At 46.3% G+C, this 16,244-nt stretch overlaps 1 protein-coding gene across 2 annotated transcripts in view; it reads left to right on the top strand.

Moving 5' to 3' along the window:
* Window positions 1-16,244, top strand: part of PSTPIP2 (proline-serine-threonine phosphatase interacting protein 2) — a 60,003-nt gene that overhangs the window by 13,735 nt on the left and 30,024 nt on the right. For both annotated transcript variants that reach the window (XM_039545110.1, XM_039545109.1), the window contains exon 2: window positions 10,973-11,073. In XM_039545110.1, coding sequence (XP_039401044.1) covers window positions 10,973-11,073 — 101 coding nt within the window. The remainder of the gene's footprint in view (window positions 1-10,972; window positions 11,074-16,244) is intronic.

The following is a 16,244-nucleotide window of genomic DNA, read 5'->3' as shown; positions in this document are numbered from 1 at the left end:
AGAATTCTGTGTTGGTATGGTTAAAAATCTGGCAGGGCTACTCCTATGTGGCTGTGTTCTTGTTAATAAGTGCATCTTCTCTGTGGAAAGTCCTATTGACAAATTGATTTAAAAATCTTGCTGTAGCAAATCCTTCTCTGCAGAGGAGATTTTACACAACAGGAGATCCCAACCCACGTGGGATTTTACACAACAGGAGATCCCAACCAGGGGCGGCTCTAGACATTTCGCTGCCCCAAGCAGGGCGGCATGCCGCGGGAGGCGCTCTGCCGGTCGCTGGTCCCGCAGCTCCGGTGGACCTCCCGCAGGCACGCCTGCGGATGCTCCACCGGAGCCGCGGGACCAGCGAACCCTCCGCAGGCACACCTGTGGGAGGTCCACCGGAGCTGCCTGCCGCCCTCCCGGCAACCGGCAGAGCGCCCCCTGCGGCATGCCGCCCCAAGCACGCGCTTGGCGTGCTGGGGTCTGGAGCCGCCCCTGATCCCAACACCCGAAAAGCAATCACCCATATCCCCGAACAGGAGAGGCAAATGGAGCTCAGATGCCGATGATGAGGATTCCCGAGCTTGCTGGCATTAACGAGGCCAGTAGCAGCAGTATCATAGCGTTAGCTGAATAACGCCACTGGAAGCCAGCAGTTACTCTGGATTTATCCCAGCGTAACCGGACTTTTATCTGACTGCCCCCAGTGGCAGTGTAATCAGGGTATGCTGGGCATATCCTGCAGTCTTCTTACAGGAGCTTATCATCTCAATTGTCACGGCATTCCAATTGCCTTCAGTATGTAGCATAGACCTTATGATGTCACAGCCTAACTTTTGGTCAGCACACACAGCATGTCCCTTATATGCCTGAGTCCATCCCAAGACACCAGAGGAATTTGGCTTCACTAATCTTTTATTAGTTTTATTAGTGTGTAGTGGCAATAATGGCCCCTGATGCAGGGCCTTTAAGTTCTGTATCTCAAATCGAGTATCTTTTGTAACCCTTGGCTAACCGCTAGCACAAACAGCCTCTGAAGATGAACAGGGAAGGTGTATGGATTTGTGTTTGTGGACACACAGGGCCTTTCCTGAGAACTAATTGTTGATCTGGATCGTTGTGATGGGTTGTGATCGTTGTGATGGGTTGCATGCATCTAGTGGGTCTGTCCTGGCTCCAGTACCATTCAATATTTTCATTAACGACTTGGATAATGGAGTGGAGTGTACGCTTATAATATTTGCGGAAGACACCAAGCTGGGAGGAGTTGCAAGCACTGTGGAGGACAGGATTGGAATTCAAAATGACCTCAACAAATTAGAGAATTGGTCTGAAATCAACAAGATGAAATTTAATAAAGATAAGTGAGAAGTACTACACTTAGGAAGGGAAAATCAAATGCACAGCAACAAATGGGGAATAACTGGCTAGTTGGCAGTTCTGGGGGTTATAGTGGATCACAAATTGACTGAGTCAACAGTGTGATTCAGTTGCAAAAAAAAGCTAATATCATGTTTGGGTGTACTAACAGAAGTGTCATATGTAGGACACAGTAGGTGATGGTTCCCCTGTACTTGGCACTGGTAAGGCCTCAGCTGTGTCCCGTTGTGGGCAGCACACTTCAGGAAAAATGAGGACAAATTGGCGAGAGTTCAGAGGACAGCAACAAAAATGATAGAAGGTTTAGCAAACATGACGGTGACATCCTACTGGTACCCAGGAGTGGGATAAAAGGCTGAAGAGAAGAACTTATTCCCAAATGAAGGTGCAGACCACATCCCTCTTTTAAAAAAACCAACAACCCAGAAAACGTTTTCAATTTTTAAAAAAATGGCCGTTGTGAAAAAATGTATTTTTGTGACTGTTAATGTGTTTTTAATGTCATGCCTTTGCTGGTTTTCTGTTCCCGCCCGACATTCTACTGAAATCTATTTAGACACACCACACAGGTTTACCCCCAAACAGTTCCAATGAAATCCGCCCTGACTTTTCGACTTTGAGTGATCACTTGCAGAAGTGGCGACTCATCACAACTGGAAGTTCCCCTTTTGTGCTTGGAGGTTTTTAAGAACAGATTAAACAATGATGGAAATTCCACTGTGGCCCCTGGAAGTCTATTCCAATGCTTAAACTATCCTTATAATTCAAGTTTTTCCTAATATCTAACCTAAAACTCCCCTGCTGCAGATTAAGCCCATTATTTCTTCTCCTATCTTCAGTGGACTTAGAGGACAATTGATCACCATCCCATTTATAGCAGCCCTTAACATATCTGAAGAGTCTTCTCAGGTCTACCCTCCATCTTCTTTCCTCAGGACTACACATGCCCAGTTTTTTTTAACCTTTCCTTATTGGTCAGTGGAACAGAATACACCCCTGCATTCACACCCTACACCATTGTAATCATCTTTGTACGGTGTACGCCTTGGAAGGTATCACCTGAAAGCTCATAATTTGTTGATCGACATTGTCATGGTAAAATGTATGTGGCAACATTGTAGGTGAAGTTATAAGATTCCCTGTCCAATGTTATTAACACATGTTCCAAAACCCACAGCCCTGCCCAAATTAAGGTTGACAAACAGGTCTGTCCTAAACAACGGAGTGTGTACTCTCCTTAACTTGCATTTAAGCAGTAAACACAGTCACCAAGCAGGAAAGGAAACAAACAAAGCTCAAACAGGTGAGGAAAAGCTAGCAGGGAACATCCTTCCATTTAGACTCTGTCTCCTAGTGCACATCTGGAAATGTTTTCAAGGCGGGGGACTGAAACTATAAAAAGGACGGATAAAACACCCCAAGGGACCCCTTCTCTCTCTCTCTCTGCCCGTCACATTCACTGCACCTGGAAGGACAAAGAAAGCATTCATTGGACAATATGGGGAGAGGTCCTGACCTACAGGGTTTGGTCAGTAGGACTACTGAAAGCATGTGGTGAGAAACTTGGCTTGAATCTAATACAGTTTAAGTTGGGTATTAGTAAATGTTTTATCTTTATTTTCCTTGTAGCCATTTCTGATTTCTATGCCTCGTTACTTGTACTCATTTAAAATCTCTTTCTTTGTAGTTAATAAACTTGTTTTATCTAATCCAGTGTGTTCAAGTTGAAGTGTCTCCATTTGGGGTGACAAGTTGCGTACATATTAGGCCAGTCTACACTGAGGGGAGGGGGGGAGATCGGTCTAAGTTACGCATCTTCAGCTACATGAATAACGTAGCTAAAGTCGACGTACTTAGATTGACTTACCGTGGCGTCTTCACTGCAGTGAGTCGACTGCTGCTGCTCCCCCATCGACTCTGCTTGCGCCTCTCGTGGCAGTGGAGTACAGGAGTCGATGAGAGAGAGCTTGGGGGTCGATTTATCACGTCTAGACTAGACACAATAAATTGACCCCTGCTGGATCGATTGCTGCCCGCGGATCCGGCGGGTAGTGTAGACTACCCTTAGTCCCTTAAAGGAATAACAGACTCAAAAGATTTGTACTGTCCAGGAGAGGGCTGGGCAATACAGAACATACATTGTTTGGAGGAAAATCTGAGACTGGGGGTGTGTTGAGGTCATCCTGAAGTATGACCCAGGCTGGTGAGAGCCCAGAGTGTAACCCAAGTGTGGCTGGCAGGCTGCAGTTACACACAAACACTCAGGATGTGGGTTGCATGCTGTTAGGCTGTTTGTGAGCGGCCCAGATGGCAGCTACTTCAGCAGGGCATTGTAAGGCTTCCAGAGTTGCAGGGCAGGGATGACACAGCTGCTCATTAGTCTTGAAACAAAGATTTGCCCAGAATGTAAAGCTTTTATTGAAAGTTTGCTTGTCTCAGCTCCAGCCCCTGCAGCAAATATCTGGTCTCCTTTGAGTTTGTACTGAGAAACCCACATGGCTGGAATAGGAGCAGACAGGGCCACAGTGACTGCTGAAGTTTACATCAGGGATGGGTTTGGTTCACTGATTGTAGAGTATATGGAAGACAGGGATGCCAGAACAGGGGTTTCCAGGGGGCTTTGGCCCCATCACTTTTTACCAGCCGTAAGGGCAAGCGACTGGGGAGAGAAGGGGGTGGAGAGGACCGAGCGGAAAGTGATGTCTTGGGGGGAAGGGGTGGAATGGGGGCAGGGCCTCGGGGGAAGGAGTGGCAGTGGTCCTTCCACTTTTAGGAAGCTTCCCCTGCTCCTGATGGTTGAGGAATTTGCTGCTTATGTTGGGTTTAAAGTTAGCTTAAAAACACTTGCTGTAATTCACTCATCCTCTGATTGCCTAAGCAAAGGGCCTAACAGATTTGAAAAAACTTGATAACCTTTTTGATGCTGGCTGTTGCTATCAACATTTTATTCATAAGAATGGCTATATTGGGTCAAGCCAATTGACCATCTATTTTGCTGGCTTCTGACAATGGCTAGTGCCAAATGCTTCAGAGGGAATGGACAGAACAGGGTAATATCATGTGATCCATCCCGTCATCCAGTCCCAGCTTCTGGCAGTCCGAGGTTTAGAGACACCCAGAGCATAGGGTGCGTCCCTGACTATCTTGGTTAATAGCTATTGGTGAATCTATCCTCCACCAATGTATCTAATTCTTTTTTTGATCCCAGTTATACTTTTGGCCTTCACAACAACCCCCAGCAACAAGTTCCACAAGTTGACTGTGTGCTGGGTGAAGAAGTATTTCCTTATGTTTCTTTTAAACCTGCTGCCTATTAATTTAATCAAGTGACCCTTAGTTCTTGTTACGTGAAGGGGTAAACAACACTTCCTTATTCACTTTCTCTATGCCATTCACGACTTTATAGATTTCTATCACATCCCTCTTAGCTAGGGTGACCAGATGTCCCAATTTTATAGGGACAATCCTGATTTTTGGGTCTTTTTCTTATATAGGCTCCTATTACCCTCCACCCCCTGTCCTGATTTTTCACACTTGCTGTCTGGTCACCCCACTCTTAGCTGTCTCTTTTCTAAGATGAACAATCCAAGCCCCGGACTCCTCCGGTGCCACCGGACTCCTCGTCTTTGTGGATACAGACTAACACGGCTACCCCTCTGACACTTGAATCCAAGTCCTTTATATTCTCATATGGAAGCTGTTCCATACCTAATATTTTTTGTTACACATTTTTGTACCTTTTCCAATTCTAATATATCTTTTTTGAGATGGGGTGACCAGAACTGCACACAGTTTTTAAGGTGTGGGCATATCATGGATTTACGTGGTGGCGTCTGTTTTATTATCTCCTTTTCCTAACGATTCCTTGTATTTTGTTAGTTTTTTTGACTGCTGCTGCACATTGAGGTGCTGGAGTGTAATGTGATGAGTGGGATAAGAAAAAACAGGTTTTGGTTTCAGGAGGGAAATGGTCTGGCGTGACACCAGAGGCTCAGGAATGCAAGCTGGTGGCCAGGCTGCTACTGGACAAACACGCCTCTCAGCATTTAGCACTGGCCACTATGCATGGTCAATAAAGATTTCTTTCTGACAACTCTGCCTATCTGTCACATCTCTTATTGCTAATGAAACTGAATACTAGTAATATCAAAAAATTAGTGATATTAAGTCACAAGAGTGTGTAATGGGGACTCTTTAAAAATTCTTCTCTGGGATCCTGACAAAACAATGTCAGAGCATACAGGTTTGGTCATGCCCATTCATCACACAATAAAATTAATCCCAACTCCCAATTTGCCTATTGGCTTGATGGGAATCTGGTAAAAGAAGACAGTTGTGTTTATGTCTCATCTATCAGCTGTTCGAATACTTCTCTCACAGTTGTAGCTCAGGATTTGACCTTAGGGCTACTTGATTCCCAGATCTTTGGAGCTTCATTACATTAGAGGTGGCTGGGAAATGGAAATCCCTCCCTGCAAAAAAAATTCACATTTTTTAGGAAAATAATCATTCTGAATTGGGACAAAAAAATCCAAAATTGTTCACAGGAAGGGATTTCCAGAAATATTGTGCTTTGGGAAAACCCAAGCAGAATTTTTTTTTCTTCACAGCTCCCTATCTGAAAGGCTCTTGTCAATTTCAATCCTTGATTGAAATTGACAAGAGCCTTCCAGGGAGGCCATCATTTTGATCTTCTTGATGAAAAATCAAAAATTTTGTAAAAAGAGCATTTTTTGTTGGACCAATGGCAAATTCTTGACGAGCTCTAAAAACGACTTAGAGCCTGGGGGAAAGGAAATCTCAGTTGCATGCCACGTGAATGTTTCTTTCCAGCTAACTTGTAGTGCAATATTTGTGCTGGTCTTTGTAAGAGGTTGCTCACCTGCCTTCTATGCTAGAGGGACAGTTACTGCACCGAGGCCATTTGAATGGCATCTACATAATCACTGTCGGTATGGAGAGGAGTTGTTTTATATCCCTGTGTTTCATTTCCTAAATAAGTGTAATGAGATCAAATGTAGGCTGAATAGAACTGGGTGGGAAATATCTCCCCTTCCCTCCATTCTACCTTAGGATAAAATAGACCTTTTAAAGTTTTTCAAGGTAGAAAGACAAAGCATAAATCCCCGAATAGCTCAGTACCTTGGTGGCTACTTAGGAGGTAGGAAGCCTGGGTTTAAATTCCTGTTCTGCCTGGCCTGGAGCAGAGACTTGAGCCCAGGTCTGTCATACCACAGGTGAGTAGTCAACAGCTTGCTGATTAGGACCCGCTGGGGTAGATCTCTCTTTCTCTTTGTACCTTAGAAACCTCTCTTCACAAATCTGTTTCACTGGAAAATTCCCAAACAGCTTTAAGGCTGACTCCCATGGCTTCAGAGAGTGTGGTCTTTTCGGGTGTGAAATGGTGTCTCCAAAAGGCAGTGCTGGAAGCTCTGTCTCTTTGGGACATCTAATGACTGGACAAAGCACAAGAAAATGTGCTTGAGAGAGCAAATCTGTAGCGGCAGGGAGATGGGTTGGATAATCTAGTGGGGTGCTGCCATCTCTAATGTCTACGATTTTGAACGCTGAAAGTACCGGCTGACTGGCGTGCTTGATGCACAGTGATGTGCTGGCTTTGGCAGTGCGGTAGAGTGCTGGAGGGAGAACTGCTTTCCAGAACCTGGAGAAAGGGTGGCCAGCAGAGAATGTGTCTGACTGAAAACCTGGCTCCAGAGCCAGGGGCGGCTCCAGGCACCAGCCAAGCAAGCTCGTGCTTGGGGCGGCAGATTCTACGGGGCGGCATTCCGCCCAATCCTAGGGTGGCACGGCTGCCCTTTTTTCTTCTTCTTTGTTTTGCTGCTCCGGCCGCCCTATAGGAGGCACCGGTGCAGAGGAGGGGAGCGCCCTGCTGGGAGCAGGCTGCGCGCTCCGTCTGCCCCAGCCGGTGCTAAGTCTGCAGCAAGCCTGGCAGCCCACATCCTTCCCTCCCCGCCGACCTTCAATTCACCTGCAGCAGGAGCGGCGTGGAGCCCTCCCGGCAGGCGGTGCAGCGGGAGGGGCCGAGTGATGAGTGCCCCGGCTGAAGGAAGCACTGGCCGCCCCCCTTCTCCCCCCCCCCCGCTAGCCGGGGCGCGCACTCTGCTGCCTGGGGCACGTCTGCAGCGCGGGGAGTCCCACTAGCCAGCGCGGCTGGGGGAGTGGCACTGAAAGTTTGCACCCTGGCTCTGGCCGCCTTGCACGTTTTTTGCTTTGCCGCAGAGTTTTTTGTTGTTGTTGTTGCTTGGGGCGGCAAAAAAGCCAGAGCCGGCCCTGTCCAGAGCGTATGGAGACTATTTCACCTCCATTAGGGTTGTACAAAGGAGCATCTGTATTAAACAGCGTGGGTGGGGTGTACGTATGTATTATTGGTTTGTATTACCATAATGTCTGGAAGCTCTAGTCACAGACCAGAACAAGAAGCCAATCTCTGCTCCCAAGGGGTTTACAATCTTAAGTAGAAGGCAAGAGGCAACAGATAAAGACAGACTGACGGGAGCAGAAGGAAACAGGCAATATTTTTTTAAGCCACTGGCTGTGTTGGGAGGGTAGGGTGGAGTGAGGAGAAGCAGGAGTCTGTAGAGGAATAGCCAGAATTGCTCTGTGGGGAGTACCGGGCCCGCGCTCTCCAGGTGCGGTCAGAAGGAACCTAGCTCCCTTTGTTCCTCTTCCTTGCCCCTTCTCTTGTACCTCCCCTGTAAATATACCTCTGGGAGGGAGATTTCTGGGATTGGAACTTTCAGAGAGTTGCAATGGACCCCTAAGTACTGCCCCCCAGTCTAATGCATACTGGAACTGGAAAAGGTTCAGAGAAGGGTAACAAAGGTGATCAAGGGGACGTTGCGGCTTCCATACAGGGAGAGACTAAAAAGATTCGGGCTGTTCAGCTTAGAAAAAAGTCGACTGAGAAGGGATCTGAGGGAGGTCTATAAAATCATGAATGGTGGGGAGAAAGTGAATAGGGAAGTGTTATTTACCCTTTTCCACAATACAAAAACCAGGGGTCACCCAATGAAATCAGCAGCCAGCAGATTTAATACAAAATCAGGAAGTTCTTCGCACAATGCACCACTAACCTGTGGAACTCATTGCTAGGGGATGTTGTGATGGCCAAAAGTATAACTGGTCTCAAAAAAGAATGAGGTAAGTTCCTGGAGGTTAGGTCCATCAATGGCTATTAGTTAAGATGGTCAAGACACAACCCCATGCTTGAGGTGACGCTAAACCTCTGATAGCCAGAAGCCAGGAGGGGAAGACACGGGTGGATCACTCTAGCTGCCCTGATCTGTACACTCCCCCTGAAGTATGATACTGACTGCTGTCAGAAGACAGGCTAGAATGATGAACCATTGATCTGACCCTGTATGGCAGGTCTTGTGTCCTTAATCTAGGCTCCATCTGCTTTTGCATGGTTTTTGCGAGCTTGATGCAAATGCTATTTTACTCGCCAAAATCGACTGGGTAGAAACCTATCTATAAGGTCTTAGAAAAGCCCTTTTGTAAAATGGCTTGGTGATGGGGTGTACAAACCCCAGACAAGTCAGGAAAGGCTTAACGGGCTGATCGGAGCCCAGGCAGTGCCACCCTACGCCACCTCGAGGTGTCAGGCTTTGAGAGAGGAGCTGAAAAGGGAGAGCCAGGTCCAGTTGCTGTCTGGCTGGGATGGGGAGCAGATCTTGAACTCTGACTGGGGGAGAGATGGCTGGCTGAGGACAGGAACCGGGGAAGACTGCTGCCTATCGGGGCCTTCCTGGGTGAAGGGAAAAACATATGTTTCTTTGTGATTATTTTAGCCTTTGGGTATCTGGGGAGGGACGGAACTGTTACATGATCTAGCTGGAGGGTAAGTCCCCTCAGCTCGGAAGGTGTTGGAGGCAGGATGGAGCAGCGAAAGACTTGGCGGGAACCAGAGGCAGAGTTATTGCTGCATTATGCCATGCCATCAGGGTGTGCGGCCACAGGCTTATAAAGCTGCTTTGTTCCCACCGGTGCTGACCATAGACGCTGTGCAGTCTCAGCACTCGGCTAGCCAGGACCATGTTGAAATCCCACGCTCGCTAAGGCTCTCCCCCTGCACGACGAGTCTCATTGCATCTGCTTACAGTTGCCTGGCACAGTTAGGGGATATTCGCGTTCAAAGGTGTGCCTGTAGATGGCACGGGGCAGGGCAGCTGGGGATCTGTCTCTGGTTGCAGGCCACTTTAAACTCATACAGAGTCTCATGGGCCCTCCTGCTGTTTCAGCCCTAGTGTTCACCAGATCGACATGGGATTCCTCCCTCTCTAGCCACCGACTTTCACTTCCTTGACATACAGTGGTTAAGTCTGCAGTGCTGAAATCCTTGCTGCACGCTGACAGCGCTGCTGCAACTTCTCCTATTTCTCTGTTCTGCCTCTTGCACTTGTGTACAAACCCTCTAGAAATCCCCCTCCCCTTCAATGATCTCCGGCCATCTTGGTTTTGAACCATTTCCTGAATCTTAGTCCTGACATTATTCCTCTTTTCACTTAGGCTTCCTTTTATCTGTTTGACTGTGGCTTCCAGTTCCTTTCTGCAAGCTGCATACCCATCCCTACCCCTGCTTCCTTTTCCCACCGCTTTTGTCTATATGCTCTCTGCCCATGTGTTTGTCTCTTCTCAACCAGGTTAAACTCTCACGCACACAACACAGCTATTCTTTCAGCTGGGGACATCTTCCATTCACATGTGGCTTGCGGCATCTGCTCTAGGCTTCTTATATAGAGGAAGGACAGTTTAGTGCTTAAAGCACTAACCTGGGCCATGGGAAAGTCTGGTTCGATGCCTGCTCTGCCACAAACCTTTTTGTGTGACCTTGGGCAAGTTCCTTAGTCTGCCTGAGCCTCGGGTCCCTGTATGTAAAAGGGGTGTAATAGAACTGCTTTCCTGTACCGGGGTTCTGTGAGGGCATATACATTAAAGAGCACGAGGCACTGAGATAGGAATGTGGTGATGGCCATATAATTACCTTAGATAATTAGCAGCAAAGAATCCTGTGGCACCTTATAGACTAACAGACGTTTTGCAGCATGAGCTTTCGTGGGTGAATACCCACTTCTTCACTTGCATCCGAAGAAGTGGGTATTCACCCACGAAAGCTCATGCTGCAAAACGTCTGTTAGTCTATAAGGTGCCACAGGATTCTTTGCTGCTTTTACAGAACCAGACTAACACGGCTACCCCTCTGATACTTAGATAATTAGAGGTTTCATCTTCGTGAGTTGAGAATATTTCTATGATTTATACTCCAGGGGCGCTTACAAATTTCAGTCAAGATCAGGGCCCTATTGTGCAAGACACGGCACTAGATCTCTGTAGTATTTAAGCCTGGCTGTTACGTTTTCCTGAAAGCCAGCATAGATCCATTGTCCTAGGTTTTTGAGACCACCTCCAGTCCAGGATGAAGGGATTTCATTTTATATATTCTTCAGACACAGGAGAAAAAATGTTGGAAAGGAAACTAAGTATTAGAAATGGCTAAACTGTGAGCATCTTAAACTCCAAGTGAAGGTGGTGATATTGACAATGATCTGTCTTGATGCCCATGTGACGTGTTTTTTATTTGTGCTTGCAGAGTACCGATTTAACGAGCACAGCTGGCTACGACAGCATCATTCAACATCTGAATGATGGCAGGAAGAACTGCAAGGAATTTGAAGACTTTCTGAAGGAAAGGTACAGAGCTTTCTCTAAACGGCTAGTCAGTCATGACTAGGAAATGTGTCGGTAATATTTTGATCTGCTGTTCCACATCTGGTTTTTCTGTCTTTCACTGTCCACGGACGATGTAAAAATCTTCCATGTTGAATTATATGGAACGTGCATTTTTATGCTGCCTCTGGTACCGTGTGTGTTGGGTGACCTGATGTCCCAAATTTATAGGGTCAGTCCCGATATTTGGGGCTTTGTCTTATATAGGTGCCTATTAGCCCCCACCTCCCTGTCCTGATTTTTTTTTTTACACTTGCTATCTGATCACCCTATGTGTGTGTTGTGCTTGAAATCCTTTGCCAATCAAATTTAACATCAGTTCCCAAGCCTCGTGTTCGATTCTGCAGTCATTACATGCCTGTAACGCCTATTGAAGTCAGTGGGAGGTTTTTCTGGGCATGGGGAGTTCAACCTATGATACTTATGTGCCCCCCCCCGTTGTGAGGTGCTCAGATACTACAGTGATCATTGGGTGTTTTTTCCTAAGAGAGCTGCTCTAGGAAGTATTTTGGGGGCAGTTTTAGAGCCTGTGTTACACAGGAGGTCAGATTAGATAGTCACAATGATTCCTTCTGGCCTTGGAATCTATGACTCTCCAATGTGTGTAGCCCCTCAACACTCCTGTGAAGCGAGGAGGGACTGTTTTCCTCTATTTTACATGTTCCCCATGGGGAACTGAGGCAACTTCTCAGGGTCCCACAGGAAGCAAGTGGTGGAGCAAGGAATTGAACCCAGGTCTTGGAATGATGCCCTAACCTCTAGGCCATCCTTCCTCTCAGGTTAGGCCAGTTAGGCAGCTGGCATTTTATGGAAAACATTGGAAGGGAGAGGGGGCAAAAAAGCCTACTTGAAACTATTCTCACTATAGACTTGCCCTGTGGCATTGTGAAGTATTTCAACGTCGATCCACCAAAGCAAACTAAAAATGTTCCTGACGCCAGCAGCTCAGGAGTACTTTGAACAAGTAATCTGGATTTATGGCCATTCTTGTTTTATTGACTGACGCGACGGAATCTCTAAAGCCTGGCACGTGTGCCCATAAACTGGAGGTGGGTGACTCCCAGATTGCTTTGGAATGGTTGCTCTTTATTTTCCAGGGGCTCTCATGACTTTCTAATTGGCAATCGGGAATTTTAGGGCCAATTTTTGTGTTTGACTGTTTCAGGTTTTTTGTTTTTTGTTTTTGTTTTTGTTTTTAAAATTGGAATAGTGCCAGTAGAGAGTTTTTTTTTTTTAATTTTTCCTTAAATTTTTTCGGGGTGGGTGTTGGTACCTCTGCCTGGGGCACCCTTTACTCAACTACACTGGGGATATTGGTCTTATGTTTGCTGAATTAGAAGCCCTTAAGGCTGTACTTCAACGTATACATGCACTTTGTGGAACAGCGTATTTTTTTTTTTTACAGGCTATTCAGCAGGCACTTTTTGGCATCATGCATCTCGGTGTCATTGCGCTCGAATGTGCAAGAGAAGCAGCATGTTCTAGTGCTTAAAGCAAGGGACCAAATTAGGTCTTTTTGTTTCTGTTCCTGACCCTTACTTGTGGTGTGACCTTGGGGAAATCACGTAAATCTTTCTTGTCTCAGTTTCATCATCTAGAAGATGGGTCTCACACCGCCCTCCCTGAGGTGTGAGACTTCAATAGGCATTTTGATCTTCTAGGATTAAATGGCTACAGAAGAAGAGATTCTTTTAATTCTTTAACCCTTTTGGCACAAATAGAGTGTTGGCAAAAGGTGCTGAATGGTCAGCCCTGGAGACCAAACTCCACTAGTTATGTCCAGGTACAGTCGAGTTGCAAGACGACCTTTCTCAACCCACTAATAGGTTTCAAACCTGACCTAGAAGGACCACATCTATGGAATGAGAATTAGTTCAGCCTCCATCGTCCAGTCAGTCCTCGGACCTGGTGCTGAGACTGCCAAAGAAATTGCCAGCTGGTGCCTTTTAGTGATGGGGACACGTGTCCACTGAGAATCATAGAAATGTAGGTCTGGAAGGAAACTTGAAAGGTCATCTAGTTCAGCCACCTGCATGGAGGCAGGACCAAGTATCATTACACCATCCCTGACAGGTGTTTGTCCAGCCTATTCTTAAAAACCTTTAGTGATGGGGCTTCCACAACCTCCCTTGGAAACCTAGTCCAGAGCTTCACTACCCTGATAGTTAGAAAGTTTTCCCTAATATCTAACCTAAATCTCCCTTGCTGCAGATTGAACCCATTATTTTTTCTCATATATTCAGTGGACATGGAGGACAATTGATCACCATCTTCTTTATAACAGCCTTTAACAGATTTCAATATTCTTGTCAGATCCACTCGCAGTCGGTCTTTTCTCAAGACTAAACATGCTCAGGTTTTTTTTGTTTGTTTGTTTTTTAACTTTCCTCATTGGTCACATTTTCTAAACCTTTTATCATTTTTGTTGATCTCCTCTGGAATATCTCAAATTTGTCCACATCTTTTCTAAAGCGTGGTGCCCAGAATTGGACACAGTACGCCAGCTGAGGCCTCACCAGTGGAGAGTAGAGCAGGACAGTTACCTGCCATGTCTTACATACGACATGACACGCCTGTTTATTACACCCCAGAATGATAGTATCCTTTTTCACAACTGCATCACATTGTTGACTCATAGTCAATTTGTGGAAATGGGGTTGGTCTGGCATGATTTTTTTCTTGACAGATCCATTCTGGCTATTCCTTATAACCCTATTATCTCCGGATGTTTACCAATGGATTGTTCAATAATTTGTCCCAGTATCTTTCCTGTTATGGAAGTTAGGCTGACTGATTGGTAATTCCCCAGGTCCTCTTTGCTTCTCCTTTTAAAGACAGGCACTATATTTGCCCTTCTCCGGGGTGTGTTCCAGAGAAGAGCAACAAAAATGATTAAAAGTCTAGAAAACATGACCTAGGAGGAAAGATGGGGAAAAAATTGGGTTTGTTTAGTCTGAAAAAGAGATGACTGAAAGGTAGGATGACCAGATGTCCCGATTTTATAGGGACAGTCCTGATTTTGGGGTCTTTTTCTTATATAGGCTCCTTTTACCCCCCCCATCCCGTCCCGATTTTTCACACTTGCTGTCTGGTCACCCTACTGAAAGGGGACATGATAACGGTTTTCAAGTATGTAAAAGGTTGTTACAAGGAGGAGGAAGAAAAATTGTTCTTCTTAACCTCTGAGAATAGGACAAGAAGCAACAGTCTTAAATTGCAGCAAGGGAGGTTTAGGTTGGACATTAGGAGAAACTTCCTAACTGTCAGGGTGGTTAAGCCCTGGAATAAATTGCCTAGGGAGGTTGTGGAATCTCCCTCATTGGAGACTTTTAAGAGCAGGTTAGACAAACACCTGTCAGGAATGGTCTAGATCAGTGGTCCCCAACGCGGTGCCCACTGGTGCCATGAGTGCGTACTGGCCAGAGGATGAGCATCCACCGAAATGCCGTCAAATTTCGGCGGCGCCGCCTCTGGATGCTGCTGCTTGTTGGCGACATTTCGGCGGATGCTCGTCCGCCACCACGGTCCTCCGTGGCTCGTCGTCTGGCGCTGCCAGATGAAAAAGGTTGGGGACCACTGGTCTAGATAATCCTTAGTCCTGCCAGGGGTGAAGGGGACTGGACTAGGTGATCTCTCGAGGCCCCTTCCAGTTCTATGATTCTATGTTGACACTTCAGAGAATATGCTACTATGCCAATGGGAGAACTTCTCCCATCCTCATAGTTAATCCATCTCCGCAAGAAGCGGTAGCTACCTTGACGGGAGAAACTCTTCCATTGACATAGCGCTGTGTACATTGGGGGTGAGGTCGGTCTAATTGCCTCTCTCAGGGGTGTGGATTTTTCACAGCCCTGAGCAATATAGTTATACTTATATAAGTTCATGGTGTAGACCTGTCCCCAGTCTCCTGGGACCACACCCATCCTCGAGGAGTTTTCAAAGATAGTTCAGGGAGCGGGCTCCAGGAAGCCAAGCTCCCAGCAGGAAGCACGGAGGCTCTCAGCCCCCCACACCGGCCCTTTTAAGTCAGTGGAAGTGCTCCCGGTGAGGACGTGCACCACCGACAGAAGGAGGGTAGTGGATGTGAACCACTGCAGTAATTGCTGCAGTGGCTGTAAGTCGACATCTGTTAGGTTGACTTAAGTTTGTAGTGTAGACATGCCCTCATTTACCTTAGGATGAATTTCATCAGGCCCCGCTGACTTGAATACATCTAATGTGGCTAAATATTCTTTAACCTGTTCTTTCCCTAGTTTGGCTTGCGTTCCTTCCCCTTTGTTGCTAATGTTGTGTTAAGTATCTGGTCACTATTAACCCTTTTGGTGAAGACTGAAGCAAAATAGGCATTAAACCCCTCCGCTTTCTTGCTGAGGTGATCAGTTATTCGCTCTCCTTCCCCACTAGGTAGAGGACCTACACTTTCCTTCATCTTTCTTTTGCTCCTAATGTGTTTATAGAACCTCTTCTTATTGCCTTTTCTGTCCCTTGGTAGGTATAACTCCTTTTGTGCCTTAGCCTTTTGGATTTTTTTCCTACTTGCTTGTGCTGGTCTTTTATACCCATCCTTAGCAATTTGTCTATGCTTCCACTTTTTGTAGGATTCCTTTTTGATTTTTCAGGTCATTAAAGAGCTCCCGATGGTGCCATATTGGCCACTTACTATTCTTCCTCTCTTTCCTTTTCATCAGAATAGTTTGCAGTTGTGCCTTTAATGTTGTTTTTCTTGAGGAACTGCCAGCGCTCTTGAGCTCCTTTTTCCTGTATATTTTCTTCCCATGGGACCCATGTTACCAATTCCTGCTTGTTGGTTAGAATCCAGTCTAAAATGGCAGTCCCTCTGGTTGCATCCCCCACTTTCTGGAACAAAAAGTGATCCCGATACAGTCCTCCAACGTGTTGGAATGGAAATCCGAGATCCATTGCACATAGGCCACCAAATGGCGGTCAGACAGTAACAGCTCTCTTTCACTACCAGCCCAATCTGCAGTCAGACTTGATGATTTAGAGGTGGAAAGTGTTACTCTGTGTACCGAAGGATAACGGAGTTGTTCTTGGCGTTGGTCAGTATTTCTCCTCATTCTCCAATTCATCAGCCCCGCCTGGCCGCTATAATAAGATAGACTTTTTGCAGGTCT

This window comes from Mauremys reevesii, linkage group 6 (assembly GCF_016161935.1).
Source record: "Mauremys reevesii isolate NIE-2019 linkage group 6, ASM1616193v1, whole genome shotgun sequence".
NCBI classification, from domain to species: Eukaryota; Metazoa; Chordata; order Testudines; family Geoemydidae; genus Mauremys; species Mauremys reevesii.
Note: the sequence above shows the minus strand (reverse complement) of the source record. Positions and strands in the feature narration are given on the sequence as shown.